At 36.0% G+C, this 17,595-nt stretch overlaps 1 protein-coding gene across 1 annotated transcript; it reads right to left on the bottom strand.

Annotated features, from left to right (window-relative positions):
* Positions 1–9,706: 9,706 nt before the first annotated feature.
* On the bottom strand, positions 9,707–15,341 carry SPINK14 (serine peptidase inhibitor Kazal type 14 (putative)). The gene is given in 4 exon segments (XM_019026810.3): positions 9,707–9,752; positions 10,733–10,869; positions 14,117–14,160; positions 15,275–15,341. Coding segments are annotated over 4 exon segments (294 nt in total).
* Positions 15,342–17,595: the final 2,254 nt, after the last annotated feature.

Here is a 17,595-nt window from a genome sequence, read left to right as displayed (position 1 = left end):
ACAATATTCTTCTAATCCATGAGCAAGGGGTATCTTTTTATTTATTTGTGTCTTTTTTTCATCAATGTTTTGTAGTTTACATTGTATAATCTTTCACATTTTTGCTTAAATTTCTTGCTAAGTATTTTTTATGCTTTTGAAAATGGGATTGTTCTCTTCATTTATTTTTCATATAGGTTATGATTTGTGTACAGATATGCAATTAATTTTTGTATGTCAATTTTGTATCTAGTAATTTTACTAAATTCATTGATTCATTCTAACTGCTTTTTTGTGGAGTATTTGGGGTTTTCTACATTTAGAATCTTGTCATTTGCCATTAGAAATAACTTTACTTTTTTATTTTTTGATTTGTATGCCTTTTTCTTTTTTGTTCTAGTCTGATTACTCTTTGTAGTATTTCCAGTACTGTAATATGTTTGAACCAAAGTGACGAGAGTGGGCATCCTTGCCTGGTACTGGATCCTAGAGGAAAAGCTTAGTTATTCCCCATTGATTATAACGTTAGCTGTGGTTTTCTCAAAGATGGTTTGTAGTATGTGGAGGAACTTTCCTTCTATACCTAAACTATAGAGAGCTTTGAATCAATAAATAATGTTCAACTTTGTGAAATGCTTTTGCTGCATCAAGTGAGATGGTAAAGAAGTTTTTATCTTCTATTCTGTTAATGTGACGTGTTACAGTGATTGATTTGTGTATGGTAAACCAGGCTTGCTTGCCAAGGATAAATCCCACTTGGTCATAATGTACTTTTTTTTTTTTTGAGACGGAGTCTCTCTCTGTCACCAGGCGGAGTGCAGTGGCACGATCTCGGTTCACTGCAACCTCCGCCTCCTGGGTTCAAGCGATTCTCCTGCCTCAGCCTCCCAAGTAGCTGGGATTACAGGCGCCTGCCACTGCGCCCTGCTTTTTCGTAGTTTTAGTAGAGACGGCGTTTCACCATGTTGGCCACGTTGGTCTCGATCTCTTGACCTCGTGATCCGCCAGCCTCGGCCTCCCAAAGTGCTGGGATTACAGGCGTGAGCCACCACGCCATGTTGTTGAATCCCTTTTGACAATATTTTATTGAGAATTTTTGAATCAATGTTCGTCAGAGAATCGCTTGTCTTTTTTTTTTATTGTGGTATCTTTGACTTTGGTATATCGAGCTGGTGATACAAGGACTCATATAATGAGTTTGGGAGTATTTCCTTAGTTCTATTTTAGGAAAAATTTAAGAAAGATTGGTATTAATTCTGCTTTAATATTTGGTAAAATTTAGCTACAAAGCCATCTTGTCCTGAGCTTTTCTTCATTGGGAGGTTTTAATTACCACTTCAGTCTCCTTATTTGTTATTGAACTTTTCAGACTTTCTACTTTTTCTGACTCAATCTTTGTAGGCTGTATTTTCTAAGAAATTATTTTCTCTATTGTCCCTTATTATCCATTCTATTTTTGAGGGATCTATTGTAATACCTTCCAAGTATAAGGCCTGAAACCCCAAAGCTCTTAGAAGAAAACATAGAGGAAAAGCTCTTTAACGTTGGCCTTGGCAATGATTTTTTGGATATCATACCAAAAGGAAAAAGAAAAAATTGATACAAATTGGGCTACCTCAAACTAAAAAGCTTCTTCACAGCAAAGGAAACAATAAACAAAATGAATAAGAACCTACGTATACAGAGAAAGTATTTGTAAACCATATATCTGATAAAAAATTAATATCCAAAATATATAAAGGGGCCATGTGCATTGGCTCCTGCCTATAATCTTAACAGTTTTGGAGGCTGAGGTGGGCAGATCGCTTGAGCCCAGGGGTTCTAGCCAGCCTGGGCAACATAGTGAGATCCCGTCTCTACAAAATATACAAAAATTAGCAGGCTGTGGTAGCACACGCCTGTAATCCCTACTACCTGGGAGGCTGAGGTAGGAGGATCACCTGAGCCCAAGGAGGTGGAGGCTGCAATGAGCCATGATTGTGTCACTGCACTGCACTTCAGCCTGGGAGCCTGGGTGACAGAGTGAGATCCCATCTCAAATATATATATGTGTGTATATATATATATATATATATATATATATATATATATATTTGTGCATATATCTATATATATAGTCAAAAATAGAAAAAGTAACAAGTTTTGGCAAGGATATGGAGAAAAGGGAGCCCTGAAACATTGTTGATGGGACTGTAGATTAATAGGCCATTGTGGAAAACTGTACAGGAGTTCCAAAAGAAATTAAAAATAGAACTACCATATAACCCAGCAGTCCCTCTTCTGAGTATATACCCAAAAAGGAAGAAATCATGACCTTGTAAAGATATCTGCACTTTCATGTTCATTGCAACCTTATTCACCCAATAGCCAAGATATGTGAAGAACCTAAGTGTTCATTGATGGATGACTGGATTAAAATCACTGTGGCACATGTATGAATGTATAGAATATTATTCAGCCCTTAAAACAAATGAAGTCTTGCCATTTGCCACAAAATGAATGAGTCTGGAGGACATTATGCTAAGTGAAATAAGCCAGACCCAAAAATAAAAGTATTGCATGATCTCATTTATATGTGAAACTCAAAATAATTCAAATACACAGAAATAGAGAACAAAACAGTGTTTATCAGGGGTAAGTTTGGTGTGGAAGGGTATGAAAAAACAGAGATGTAGGTCAAAATATTTTTAAAAATAGCCCATATGTAGGATAAATAAGTCTAGAGATCTAATATACAACATGAGAACTACGGGTAATAAAATTACCCATTACTACATTGGGATTCATGCTAAATTAGTAGATTTTAGCTATTATTGCCACACACACACACACACAAATGTTTACACATAATACACACATACACACATAAAATGAAAACAAAGTTATCATAGAACAAAAATCATTTTATTTGTTGAAATTAAATGAAAAATTTTGGAAATGAAAAACTGAAATTGTCTCTGTGTGTGGACAGTATGATCTCATATATAGAAAACCCTAAAGATGCCACAAAGAAAACTACTAGAAAAGATAAACAAATTTAGTAGAGTAGCAGCATACAAAATCAACATACAAAAATTAGTATTTATAAACTAATAATGAACTATCCAAAAGTGTTTTTTAATCCCATCCACATAGCAACCAAAAAAGAAAACACTTAGGTGTAAATTTAATCAAGGAGGTGAAAGATTTATATACAAAAAACTATAAAACAGTGATGAAACAAATTGAAGAAAAAATAAATACAGAAATACCTGTGTTCATGGATTGGAAGAATTAATATTGTGAAAATGTTTATACAACCCAGAATGATCTAAACATTCAATATAAAAATTCCAGTCTTTTTATATAGAAACAGAGAAAACAACTCTTAAACTCGTATGGAGCCACAAAAGACCGTGAAAAGCCAAAGTATACTGAGCAAAAAGAATGAAGCTGGAGGCATCATACTACCTGACTTCAAGATATATTATAAAGCTATTTTATGCCAGCACCATGCTATAAAGACAGCATGGAACTGGCATAAAAACAGATATATCAACCAATGGAACAGAATAGACAGATCAAAAATAAACCCACACATTTTTATCTAATTGATTTTTGAAATAAAATTTAAAAACATACAATGGAGAAAGGAAAAGGAGAGTCTCTTCAATAAATGGTGCTGGGAAAATGGAATATTTGCCTGATGAAAAATAAAATGGGTTTCTTATCTCATACTATATATAAAAATGAACTCAAAATGAATTAAAGATTTATATGCAAGTCTTGAAACCGTAAAACTAGAAGGAAACAGGGGAAGAGCTTTATAACATTGGTATGAGCAATGATTTTTTTTATCTGAACTCTAAACAAAGGCAACAAAAGCAAAAGTATTAATACAAACGAGATTGCATCAAATCTGAAAATTTCTGCACAGCCAAGGAAAAAATAGAGTAAAGAGACAACCTGGGGAAAAAAAATATTCACAAACCATGCATCTAACAAAGGGTTAGTATTCCAAAATACATAAGGAATTCAAGCAACTAAATAGCAAGAAAACACATAATCTAATTAAAAATTGGCAAAGGACCTGAACAGACATTTCTCAAAAGAAGGCAAACAAATTGCAAACATGTTTATTTTTAAATGCTCTACATCACTAATAATTAGGGAAATGCAAATTAAAACCAGAATAAGATATAACTTCACACCTGTTAGAATGGCTATTATAACAATGAAAGATAAGAAGTGCTGGCAAGGAGGTGAAGAAAACAGAACCTTTGTACGCTCTTATTGGGAATGTAAATTAGTACAGTCATTATGGAAAACAGGATGGAGGTTCCTCAAAAAACTAAAAATGGAACTACTATATGATCCAGCAATCCCACTCTGGGTATATACCCAAAGGAATTCAAGTCAACACGTGGAAGAGGTATCTGCATGCTGTATTCATTACAGCATTGTCTGCAATAGAAAAAATATGTAAACAATCTATATGTCCATCAACAAATGAATGGATGAAGAAAATGTGATATATTTCCAAGTGTGATATACAATGGAATACTATTCATCTTTTAAAAAGAAAGAAACTCTGTCACTTGCAGCAATATGTACAGAATTGGAGAACATTATGTAAAGTGAAATAAGCCAGGCACAGAAAAAAACTGTACCTAAATACAGTTAGCATAGAAGAAATGTACCTAAACACAGTTATGGCATATAAGCCAAGCCCACAGCTAACATCATACTTAATGGTGAAAAGCTGAAAGCTTCTCCTCTGAGATATGGAATAGGACAGAGATGCCCACTTTCACCACATACTCACACTTAAATGCAGAATGTTAAAAGAGATCAAGTTCATAGAAGTAGAAGTAGAGAGTAGTATGCTGGTTACCAGAAGCTAGAAGTGGGGGTGGGGAGGAAGGAATGAGGAGGTGTTTATCAAATTGTACGAAGTTTCAGTTACACAAAATAATAGGCTTATAAAATCTACTGCACAGAAGGATGACTATAGTTAATAAAAACATGTTGCCTATTTAAAAATAGCTAAGAAAGTAAATTTGCAATGTCACACCACAAAAAATAAGTGAAGTGATGGATATGTGAATTAGATGGATTTAATCATTCCACTTTGTATACATATAACAAAACATCACATTACACCCCGTAAGTGTACACAATTATGATTTGTTGAAAATAATAATAAAAATAAATCAATGAATTTTATATTAAAGAAAATTAACTGTGGCTTAGATTTGTCATGTTGTTTTCATTGTTATTTTAAATAACAATGACTTTCTGGAAGCCTACATAGGCCCATATCTAACTCATTCCAAATTTTTGCTTGGAAAATACATGGAAAACAGTTTACACAAGTCTGTCTCTCTGAATTAACTTTCTCAGGGTAAAAATAAGCTAATCAGAAAGAAAAAAACTCCATAGGATTAGAAGAGTAATATTTAGTCCATTTGTTAGTTACAAATATTCCATTAGTTAGAAACATTTCCGAATACTCTCATCCAATGTGACACCTGAATAAACGTCAAGGCTGAGTATGTTAGGAGCTTTCATCTTCCTGGGGAGAAGGATATTACCATGTTAGATGATAAGAAATCTGCAGCTCATAGAGATCTAGCAATTTCCCCAAAATCATATTGTTATATGACAAGTTGGCCAAAAGTATTGTCAAAGTTGTTGGTCTAAAGAGCAATGCTTTACTGCCACCTTATGGGCAAATAGGGTTTGCTACAAGTCCTACAAGAGTTCATTATAGTTCAACTTGGGCTTCGAGAGTGTCTTTCACAGATGAAATAAAGTGTCTTGTGTGTCATACTAAGATGTTTATTTCTATTATAACTAACCAAGGATAGTGATTTTTAACAGATAATATTTAAATGGAAAATTATGGTCAGAAGAATAGAATGGAACCTGAGATAACAGTTAAGATTAATAGTAACATTAAAACAAGATGACTTGAATTAAATAAATGTTCATGAGTTTGATCGATATGTAAGCTGATATAAGGAATATATATTTATAGTATATTAAAATTGAGTTTGAGTGAAAAAGGGCTTAGAGAGAGTGATAGCATTAATTTTCATTACATCAAAACATGTGTAAAGCAAATTTAGAAAAGCATAGGATCCATATTAGATAGATTGACTTTCAAGATCCCACAAGAGCCAGTGAAATTAAGATGTCCAGTGTCTGCTTCGCAAAGAAGATATTTATGAGGCCAACAAACATGAAAAATGCTCATAAGCACTGATCATTAGAGAAATGCAATTCTAAACCACAAGGAAACACCATTTCATGCCAGTGAGAATGGTGATTATTAAAAAGTCAGGAAACAATAGATGCTGGTGAAGCAGTGGAGAAATAGAAACTCTTACACTGTTGGTGGGAATGTAAATTAGTTCAACCATTGTGAAAGATGGTATGGTGATTCCTCAAGGATCTAGAACCAGAAATACTCTTTGACCCAGCAATCCCATTACTGGGTATACACCCAAAGGACTATAAATCATTCTACTATAAAGACACATGCACATGTATGTTTACTGCAGCACTATTTACAATAGCAAAGTCATGGAACCAACCCAAATGCCCATCAGTGATAGACTGGATAAAGAAAATGTGGTACATATACATCATGGAATACTATGCAGCCATAAAAATGAATTCGATCATGCCATTTGAAGGGAAGTGGATGAAGCTGGAAGCCATCATCTTCAGCAAACTAACACAGAAACAGAAAGTCAAGCACCGCATGTTCTCACTCATAAGTGGGAGTTGAACAATGAGAACATATGGACACAGGGAGAGGAACAACACACACTGGGGTGGTTGTGGGATGAGAGGCAAGGGGAGGGAGAGCATTAGGACAAACACCTAATGCATGCAGGTCTTAAAATCTAGATGATGGGTTGATAGGTGCAGCAAACCACCATGACACATGTATGCCTATGTAACAAACCTGCACATTCTGCATGTGTATCCCAGAACTTAAAGTAAAACAAAAAAATAAAATAAAATAAAATAGTCAAATTCATAGAAGCAGAGAACAAAATAATAGTTTCCAGGGACTGGGGGGAGGGAGAAATGGGGAGTTGTTGTTCATGGTTTTAAAATTTTGATTATGTAAGAATAAGTTCTGAAGATCTACTATACAACATAGTGCCCATAGTTAACAATACGGTGTTGTGCACTTCAAAATTGATTGAGGGTAGATCTCATTAATTTTTCTTACAACAACAACAACAGCAGCATTAACAAAAACAAAGAGTCACAGGAAAATTTTTAGAGGTGACAGATATGTCTACTGCCTTGATTGTGACGATGGTTTCAAGGTTGTATGCGCATGTCCAAAGTCATTAAATTGAATATATATATATATGTGTATATATATATATGTGTGTGTGTGTGTGTGTGTGTGTGTGTGTATATATATATATATATAAAGATGTCCAGTGTCTCATGCTAAGAATATGGGCACAGTCTCATGATGTGGGTAAATGAGTTATACGTATATAGGCAACAGAGTAATACAGATGTGAGCGGGTTTGTCACGCAGAGGAAGCAGGGTGGGTGGAAGATGGCAATAACTAAAACCTGGGGCTAATCAATAACCAAAGGATAAAATATGCAGGGAATCAGAGGGAGGAATTTGAAATCACCTGCCAAAGGCAGAGGGAGAGAGAGAAAGAAAGAATGAGAACACAGGCAGTGACTGTCAGAGCTAGGACCGCAAAAGGGGGAAGTTCCTTTCATGTTAGCAGTCATAAGAGACCTGTGAAAATTATCCTTAGGGGTTGCACTGGAAGGAGGCCATCTTGCATTTAGATGCATGCTGATCTCCTTTACGTCTTTGGGAATGCCTACTATCAAATGACAGAAAAAAAATTATTTTTACTGATCTTTTTACTGTTACCCATTGACAGTTTAAGTCAGTGCTTTCTTATCCACTAAAAAGATTTGTAGTATTATAGAGCACAAATCTTATCCGTTGGAATTCTTACAAAAAGTAGAATAATGACAATGTATTCTAGTGTAGACTTTAGGAGGTATCATAGGAAAAAGAAGTATAAAAAATAAGTACAATGGCATGATAAAAGATAAAGTCAACTTCTACTTTCAAACAATATGATGCAAGAAAAACCAGATAAGATATATTCTCCTACCTGAAACAACAAAAATAGTCAGACAAATATGTAAACATGACACTAGGACACGAGGCACTGAAGGACAGATTCCTGACAGATGGAAAATAAATAAATTAAAGTCTGTAGTTGGCCTTGGTTTTTGCATTGTAAGAGATTCTAGAAATAGGAAAGAGGAATCTCAATGAAGCAATTACGAGTTGAGGATACAGAGCTGAAAGGAAATAGAGACTAAACTGGCTGGTGTCTGCAGGACTACTGCACAGGAGAGCTGGATAAAGGGATCAGAAGATTAACAATTGGTGCTCGTGTGTGAAGAAACTACCCAAAGCAAAGAAAAAGTCATTAGAGAGGATTAGAGATAACAGAGCTCAGATCTCATGCAAGGCTATTAATAGTGCCTATTTAAGATTTTTAAGAATTCACTTGATGACATTAATGGCAAATTAATTATTGCAGAAGAATTGTCAACAAAGATACAGCAATAATGTTAAAAAACAATCCTCCCAGGATCCCTGAAGTTCTTGGTGTTCTTGCATAGCCCAGGACTTGGAGCAATGGAAATTGGCATGCTATAAAGCTAGAGAATATCTAGTTTTTCCCAGAGATATTAATTCTAAAGATGATACATGAAAAGTGATTGTTTCCTTCTCACTGGAGCCATGTATTCACCATGTGATCAGCATGGGAGGTAAGATCAAAGATGTAACAGAACATGTACACACTCTGACCACAGCCTTGCAAGGTAGTGAGAGGCAGAATAGATACTCTTTCCCAAGCCAGTAGGGAGCAAAGTTCTGAAAGGAAGAGAGCATATTAGTGCATATTATTAGTCTGCTGTACATATAGAAGTAAAAAATACATATGAAGTATAAGAGAGAAAAAGGTGTCCCTATATGTTTTAGGGGCTAAAATGTGTCCAGAGAATTTAAGAAAAAGGCTAATGACCAATGGGACATTTATGGATACCAATAATGTAGGTGTTCTTCTAGGCAAAATAGATCTGGTGAGAATGTGGGGCCCTGCTGATCAAAGCTGCACATGTGTAAATACCTCTGTCTCGAGGCTGAGTCCAAAAGGGAGGATGTTTAATGATGAGTTTGCAGAAGTTAGGCAACAGGAATCCTACAAGCAGAGTACAATGTCCTATAGTTCCATTACTTTTTTTTTTAATGCCAAAGGAATATGGAAGAAATTTCTGTCATGTTCTTCGGAAGACAATCTGGAGGCTTGACATAGATTAATTCAGTGTTATTAGCATTAGAGAGCTGGTTAATCTCAATAGTTGCCTTTGACCCATGACTGAAATTCTGAATTTCTTCTACTTCTTAGATTTTTAGACACAGATCTGAGACCCAAGTCAAATCAGACTTTCATAAAAGTGTATTTATTAGGGAGACTATGGAAGGCAATCAGTCAGTGAGGGGAGAGGTCCATGGAAGGAACTTTAAACAATCTGCTACAAGCTCAGTAGTGATAGCTCTTTGTCATGAAGAACAAATGCAAGGAGATGTAAAAAGTGCAAGAGGGAGATTGGAGACATGGAGGAAAAAACCAAGAAGATATCTTCCACATTCAAGTCCACTCAGCTAACATTTTCCATCATGGTAAAACCTGATTCTTCCATGAGATTTCCTAAAGGAAGTATCAGAATAAACATTTCATTTAGTAATACAATGTCAGAACTAAAAAAATACTTTTAAAATTATCTATCTAAAACCTGGTTTTATATTTGGAAAAACTAAGATCCAGAGTATAAAGGGAATTGACTAATGACAAAAGACAAAATTATTGGATTTCTTACCTAGTTATCATTCCTTGATTCTAAGATGCCACTGGAGATATGAGACATGCTACAGTCTTTTTGAAATTAAGCTGTGTAATCAGGTCCGAGTTTGTGATGTGTGAGGCATATCAATCCTCAACTATTCTGTTAATACTCTCACACTTTAGCTGAATTACTTATTAGTGGGGATGACCTGAGCTTTGCACATTCCTGTCATTGCTCCTTGCACAAAATTTAAAAAATGATTGGGCTAAGAGCTCCAATCCGATGCCATGGGGAAAATTTTTCGCTCTGTGAAATGCACTCACTCATATAGGAATCAAAGCTGAAAGCATTGCGTTATAAGATTTCAGTATCTAATCACTGATTTATGTCACATAAATCCAAAAATCTAAACACTGTCTCAGCTAAAAGATCCAAACTTTGCAATTACATCATCATTGTAGTTCAGAGTTTCAAACACATAAGGGGGTGAAGATATTTAAGAGAAAGCAAAACTACAATTTTTCTTAAAATAAAAAAATAATTCAGGGCCTGAAGGGATATTTGAGAGCTTCTTGAGTGGAAGTCAATCAATTGGCATATGGGAATGTAAGGGCTCAGATACCAGAATGGACCTGAGGAATGTCATTCGGTACAGTGAGTCTACTTTCTAGTCCTGTGGACTTTCAATTAGTATGTGCTTTTCTGAGTGGGTGCTGATTATTATCTGTGTGAACTGGAGCAAATTCCTGGCTTCAAGGTTGATGTACTTGATAGGAAGGGTAGATGGTAATTGCTATGGACAACCATATTTACAGTTCCCCTCTTTTCCCCAAATAGTACTCACAAGCTCTCAACACACAGAATGCAGGGATTATGATAGGTTATAAAATTGGTGCCACAGACGGGTTAATATAAGCCAGGGCAGGGGTTGACTGTTCCATTGTACCAACTCAAGTTTACTTTCTCATATGGACATTTCACCTGAAATTGAGTTGAAAAGATTTATCCAGTTAGAATCCCACTTAGACAGGTAGGTCACCTTTGAACTTTATTAGGAAAATCTAAGCATAGTCTAGGCGTGGTGGCTCATGCCTGTCATTCCAACACTTTGGGAGGCTGAGGTGGGAGGATTGCTTGAGCCCAGGAGTTCAAGATCAGCCTAGGCAACAGAGCGATACCCTGTCTCTCCAATTTTTTTTTTTTTAATTAGCCAGGCATGGTGGTGCATGCCTGCAGTCCCAGCTTCTCAGAAGGATGGGGCAGGAGGATCACTTGACTGCAGTGAGCAATGATGGTGCCATTCCACTCCAGCCTAGGCAACACAGTAAGACCCCACCTAAAAAAAAAAAAAAAATCTAAGCATAGTCAAGACAATATTCCCCTCTCACAAAAGCTCTCTTTCCCATCTCCACAAAGCCATGGAACTAGAACCTATATATATCCCATTTGGTGACAATATGATGCCCTGGTTGTCAGGACCTTCTCAATAAAGGAGAACAATGGCCAACTATGCTATGGTTAAAAAAAAGAAGAAGAAGAGTAGATAAATAGATTATTTATCTGGGGCTTCTCTCTCAATCTTCTTTATGCCCCAATTATTAGATCTGGAAAGATTCTTAGAGACTTTCTATGACAGCTCAGCAAAGAAAACTGAAGATCAATAATGGAAGAATCCACATGCCTTGATTTCAAATATTTATCACTTTTTTTTCACTCTCTAAATCCTCAAGCCATTTCCTGTTTCAAAGTTGTAAAGTGCGAGATCACTAAGACTAATGCCCTGGCACTGTAGAAAAAAATCGAAAACAAAGGAAGGGACATGTCTCCTCAGGGACCCGGACTCAGGGATGTTTGTTTTCAGGGGGAAGTTCTCCTCTGGACAATGCTGGTGCTGGTGATGAATTGAAGTAGTGACTCTGGGATTATGAAGCTTGAGGCTAGTTTTCTCAGGGGCTCCATAAGTGTCATAAGATTGGTACAGATAAAATACCACACGCACAAAGTAGGAGAAAGTTTTGGCTAGGAATTTGGAAAGAAGGGGGTCATGTTTTAACTTAGAAATTCCTCTTCCCTCTTTTTTTATTCAACACCATCATGGCCAGGTCACCATCGTTACCCAACTAATCCCTCCATTTCCTTTATTCCTTATTTCCTGAAGTTTCATATTTTAAACTTCTATTGAATCATTTTATTTCCTTGATTAAGGTCCTTTCGTTGAATCTCATTGCACATTATAAAAAAGTATTTCTTAATATGGGCTAAAAGTCCCTATGTGACCTGGAACCTCCCAAATCTTCCGCCCTTACCTGATACTACCTTGCTTTCTGCCCTTTTAGTAAGTTCGTTAGTTTGCTTTTCTTTTTTATAAATTCTTTATCTTTCCCTCACCTCAAGGTCTTCTGACGTGTCATAACCACCCCACCAAATATATTTTTTCTCAACCTAAAATCATTCTAACTTTAGAGCTCAGGTTATAACCCACTTTCTGAGAACTATTTATTAAAATACGGTCACAACTCTCTGTTATTTATTTTTATACTTTTAATCAGTCTGTAACAGTGCATTTGTTTAATTATTTAACTAATCCCACACCCCCAAAGGAGTATAAGCCCAGAAGGGAAAGGTTTGTGTCTGATTAGGCTAGTCATTATGTGCCCAGCACATATATTGGCATTAGTCATTGCTATATAAACATTTGCCAAATGAATAAATGAGATATAAAATAGTTGAGTCTGAAAGAATATACAGTTATCAAAGACAAGAGTAAGAACAGTTTATATTGTTGTCTATAAATATAGCTTCTTTTCTCTCTCTCTCTTTGGAGGAAGTTATGCATTCTTCAGGTAAGAATCCCACCTGCTGCTCTCACTGTAGCATCTGCCACTTTTCTTCCCTGTCTGTGCTCCAGTCACACAGGGCTTCAATTAGTGACCCAGGTAGGTAAGGTCTTTCTCCCCCCTCTTCACCTGGGTGGCTACTTTTTATCCTTCAAGTCTCACATTAGATATCCCCATGACAGACAAACCTTGCCTGAACCCATTGTTTACAGTAGTTATCTCTATACTCAACAGATATTCTCTATCATACCATTTTATTTCTTGTATTTATAAAATTTACCATAAATCATAGTTGGTTTCTTCCTTTTTTGGTTATCTGCAAGGTTCATGAGGAAAAGGAATATAACTGCTTTCCTCAATAGTGTATCTTAGGGCACAGCATAGGTGATTAATAAATATTTTTTAAAGAAAATAAGTAAAAGTGAGCACATTTATTATTGTTTATGGATTTATGGGCATGAGGCAGACTTATCCTGCAGGTAAATTTCTGGAGAAGAAAATTCCAGAACTGAGCTTTATGAGACCAGGGTATAAATCCTGGACAAATTCTGCAGATCCTTTTTCTGGGGCAGTAGCCTCTGACAAGCTTCACATTCTGGTCCTCGGGTCTCTTGAAGGTAGAGCTGCCCTCAAAATATCTTTCTCAACAGTCAACTCATGACAGACTTTTTTACAAAGAAGAAATAAAATTTAAAATTTATGAATTAGACAAAAGCTTAAGGTGCTAATACTTCTAAAGGGAAGGAATACAGTGATGCAAATGTGAATCAAAATCAAAAGTTTAATCCCTCATTCATCTTTTCCCTCACTTATCAAATATCGATTGACCTCACATTATATGCAGTGCTCATTAAGGTAGACGAAAATGAAAAAGATGTCTCCATTTTGCCCTCAGTTGCAAACATAGTTTGAGGCTCTCTTCAGGTATCTACTGTTCTTCACATTTTCTTCCACCCATATCCAGAAGTTGCCTTCTGCATTCACAACTTGCATAGGCATTCTCTGTACATCTCAAGACATTTAGGAGCATTCTTTTAAGTCATTCTTTTCATCAGACTATGAGCTTCTTGAGAGCCAGGACCATGTTATGCCCAAGTCCATAGGTTCTTAAGAACCTGTCATGCTCCTGGCAATTGTCAATACTCTTCAATATTTCTCAGGCACTAAAGAGGGTTCTCTGGTGTATGTATGAGTGAATGTTGTCTGGGTTCCAAGTTCGGATCTCTACTCTGGGGTACTGTTTCAGCAGTGTATCCACCACCCTCATACAAATAGGCCTTGAAGACTATTACGGGTGACCTTGAGGCATTAAGTTTCCACAGTAACAATTCCAAAAAACAAGACCTCATATTATAATGTCAGTCCTGGGGGGAAATTTAATGGAACATTACCTTAATAATTCCATGTGGTGGCCACCAGTGTCTAGGGCCTGAAACTAGAGAATACATGAAAATAGTTACAGAATTTAATTCCTGTTAAATTATAGCTTAATCTGTTGGCAGAATAAAAGAGTTCTAATTTATTATCAAGGAAGTTTTCAGCAATGGAAAACATTATTTCATTTATACATGTATTCATTCATTTTTTTAAATGTGAAATAAATCTTTTACTCCTAATTGATATCAGCAGGGGACTATATAGCCGCATCACTGTTTCATAAAGGCTGGCAGTCCAGTGTACTAAATAATTTTCCTAATTAGCTTGGACTTGAGAGGATTTAAAGCTGGTAATCTATGTATGAAAGAAACAAGCAATGCTGTAACTTTAAAGTGATCTTTTGGCCCAATCATCATATTTTTTTAGGCGTAAAAGACACCTGGGTAATACTCAGGAATTCTTGGTAAATATGTGAAAAAGCAAGCTCTGCAGCCCTTGAGGCTAGACCTCTTTATGACTCCCTACATGATTTCTTCTCTAGAAGAGGGCACAAAAGATAATGGTCCAGTCAAATACACAGCAAATCAAACACTCTAAATTTTCCAGATGTGATCTCATGTATGCATATTATATTGCTAGTCACTTTTACATATTACCTCAGTGAGTCACCCAAGCCTCCTTGCCCTCATGAGTTAAATCTCATAATTGGCATGCAAAAGATGGCAAAACAAAGGTCTCTGCCCATTGAATCAGTCTTTTAGACTCTCTCTCTCTCTCTCTCGCTCTCTCTCTCTATATATATATACATATGTGTGTGTGTGTGTATATATATATATACTCTGAGTATGTGTATACATATATATACTCTGAGTATACTCAGAGTGTGTGTGTGTATATACAAATATAGAGACAGAGAGAGTCTAAAACACTGATTCAATGGGCAGAGACCTTCATTTTGTCATATACTCTGAGTATATATATAAATATATATATATACATATATACACTCTGCAACACATGTCAATGGATAATTTATATATATATATGCACACACATATATATATATATTCATCCCAGTTAAAGAATAATTTCAAAGCATTCTCTCTCAGATTATGATGTAAAAGCCCACAAATCAATTTCAACTGTTGGCCAAGACCAGCTAAATTACTCACCGGAAGATAACACCAAATGTATCAAGATAAAGGACAAAAGTGAGAATACTGGGAAAGATTTGGCCATTTTTCCTCCTGGTGTGTCCTTGGACTGATGCTCTGAAATATTGTCTCAGGTTGTTGCCCTCTAATACAATCACTAAAGTAGAGACACTCAGGATTTAAGATGACTTTTACAATGAAGAGCCATCTCTACTCTGCCCATTGTATCCTCAGTACTATGTATTTGGAAAGCCTATTCCATTCTTCTTCAGAAACAAATGTTTAAAAAGTTAAACCTTGAATAACTATCTTGATTAAAAGTATAGAGCTCAGTAACAGATCTTTGAATACTCAGAAGTAAATCATAGGTTGCTCTATGGGCATAAGTGTATTATTTTAGTGGGAAAACATTTTACATGTCATGAAAAAGCAACTCCTTACCTGAAGCTTCACCTAAATTTATCTTTTGAGGGGATGCAAAAAAAAGATGGGGCTATTGAGGTCCCTAGACAACATGAACTTCTCAATAAGTGGAGTGGATCTGTACTTGCTCATCAAGCAAAGAATACCTCTTTGGATTAAGACAAAGATTTCTGATGATTCAGGCATGCTTGTCTATACTAAGGATCTTCTGATGTTGAATCCTAGACTCTTTGAGGACATTCACAGGGAGAAAAATCATTATCTGCCATCTCACTGGGGTTCCACAGCTATTTTAATCCAGACACAGAAAGGGAAAAGTCAGTGAGCAAATCCTCCCTCGGGATGGACTTTCCTTGTAGCAACATTTCTGACCCCAGAGAATGGAAACTGCAGTTTCTAGGGCCTGACCAAGGACCACATTTAACTGTTCCTCCATTCCTAATTCTAGAAAAGTAGGCTGGTCTTCCATATGTTCTCTAGGCTTTTATCTCTGTCTGCAACACACGTCAATGGATAATTTATATAAACTGCTGATATGCTCTGATGTGGCAGGTGTTACTTAAGACATTAAAATGTAGCCAGAGTATTCTACTCTCAGGATGATTGGAAGTTCTTTGTACACTATGCAAGGTTGCCTACCATGCCTACTCCTGGCACAATCTGGGACACCATGTTTTGCTAAACACACCCCCATCTCATCCTGATATTTTCCCTGGCTTCCTCCAGAAATGGAACAGGAACAGTACAAGTTCAGCTGCAGCCAGAAAACTAGAGCAAAACACAGAGGCCCACTCTCTCCATCCCTCATGTCACAGCTGACCCACCTCAGAAAGAAGAGAAAAGGAAGAGGAATATAATGTGCTCCTTTTAAGAAGCATGTATTAGGGCCCCAGGAGGAAATAGAGTAAATGCTGCGTAGGAGAGAAAAGTCACTGAGGCATTGTGTGCTGGACTGAGCAGGCCCTGGAGATCCATCGTTCAGATTGCATCAAACCTCAGCAGGGGAAGACCTGAGTGGGGTAAGAACAGATCACTGGAAAGGGCAGCCATTAGCAGGCAATTCAAGAGAGGCAATAGCGTGAGAAAACATCCCACAGTAGGAAAGAGCAAGCAGAAAGAATATAACATGTTCCACAACAATAATTAGTATCAAGACCAGGACCAGTATTAGGACCAGAATGAAAAAATGTGTGGAAACATCTAATAAAGAGAAGGCTGGTACAGGAGGTTGCAGTTACAGATGAGATCCTTGGATACCATTTGCAGTAGATCCAGCCTTGTGCCTGTAGTAACCCAGAGCTTTTGCCATTTTAGCAGAGAAGATATATTATTATAGCTTAAGGTCCTATTATCTGAACTTCTGGCCTCTACCATTCCTTCTGTAAAAAGCTATTTTTCTTATACAAAGAAAATATATGCTCACTTAGAAAATTTATAAAATAGAAATATACAAAAAAGAGAGGGAGGCGGAGCAAGTAGAAACATACAAATAGAAATGGCCAAATAGAAATATGAAAAAAAAGAAACATACAAAATGAAATAGAAATATATAAAACAAAAAATATACAAATGAAATAAAAAGATGTAAAATCTCACAACTCAGAGGTACCCATTAAATATATATAAAATTATATTCTTCCAGTTTAAATATATATACATAATCACACAGGTACATATGTTTTATTACAATATTCAACTTTTATAATATATATTTTTTTTCACTTAGAAATGCGCTATTACATTTTCTTGATCTCTAAATATAGTTATATTGAACATGAATTTAGATGGCCTGGTGTCATATTCCATCACATATGTGGATTTTAATTATACTAATATTCTTTAATAGTTGCTCAATTAGGGTGATGCCAATTTTTTATTGTTATTAATAGTGCTAGCATAGGCAGATTTTTATTTAC

The sequence above is a fragment of the Gorilla gorilla genome, chromosome 4 (assembly GCF_029281585.2).
Source record: "Gorilla gorilla gorilla isolate KB3781 chromosome 4, NHGRI_mGorGor1-v2.1_pri, whole genome shotgun sequence".
Taxonomy (NCBI): Eukaryota; Metazoa; Chordata; class Mammalia; order Primates; family Hominidae; genus Gorilla; species Gorilla gorilla.
This window is presented reverse-complemented; position numbering and strand designations above follow the sequence as displayed.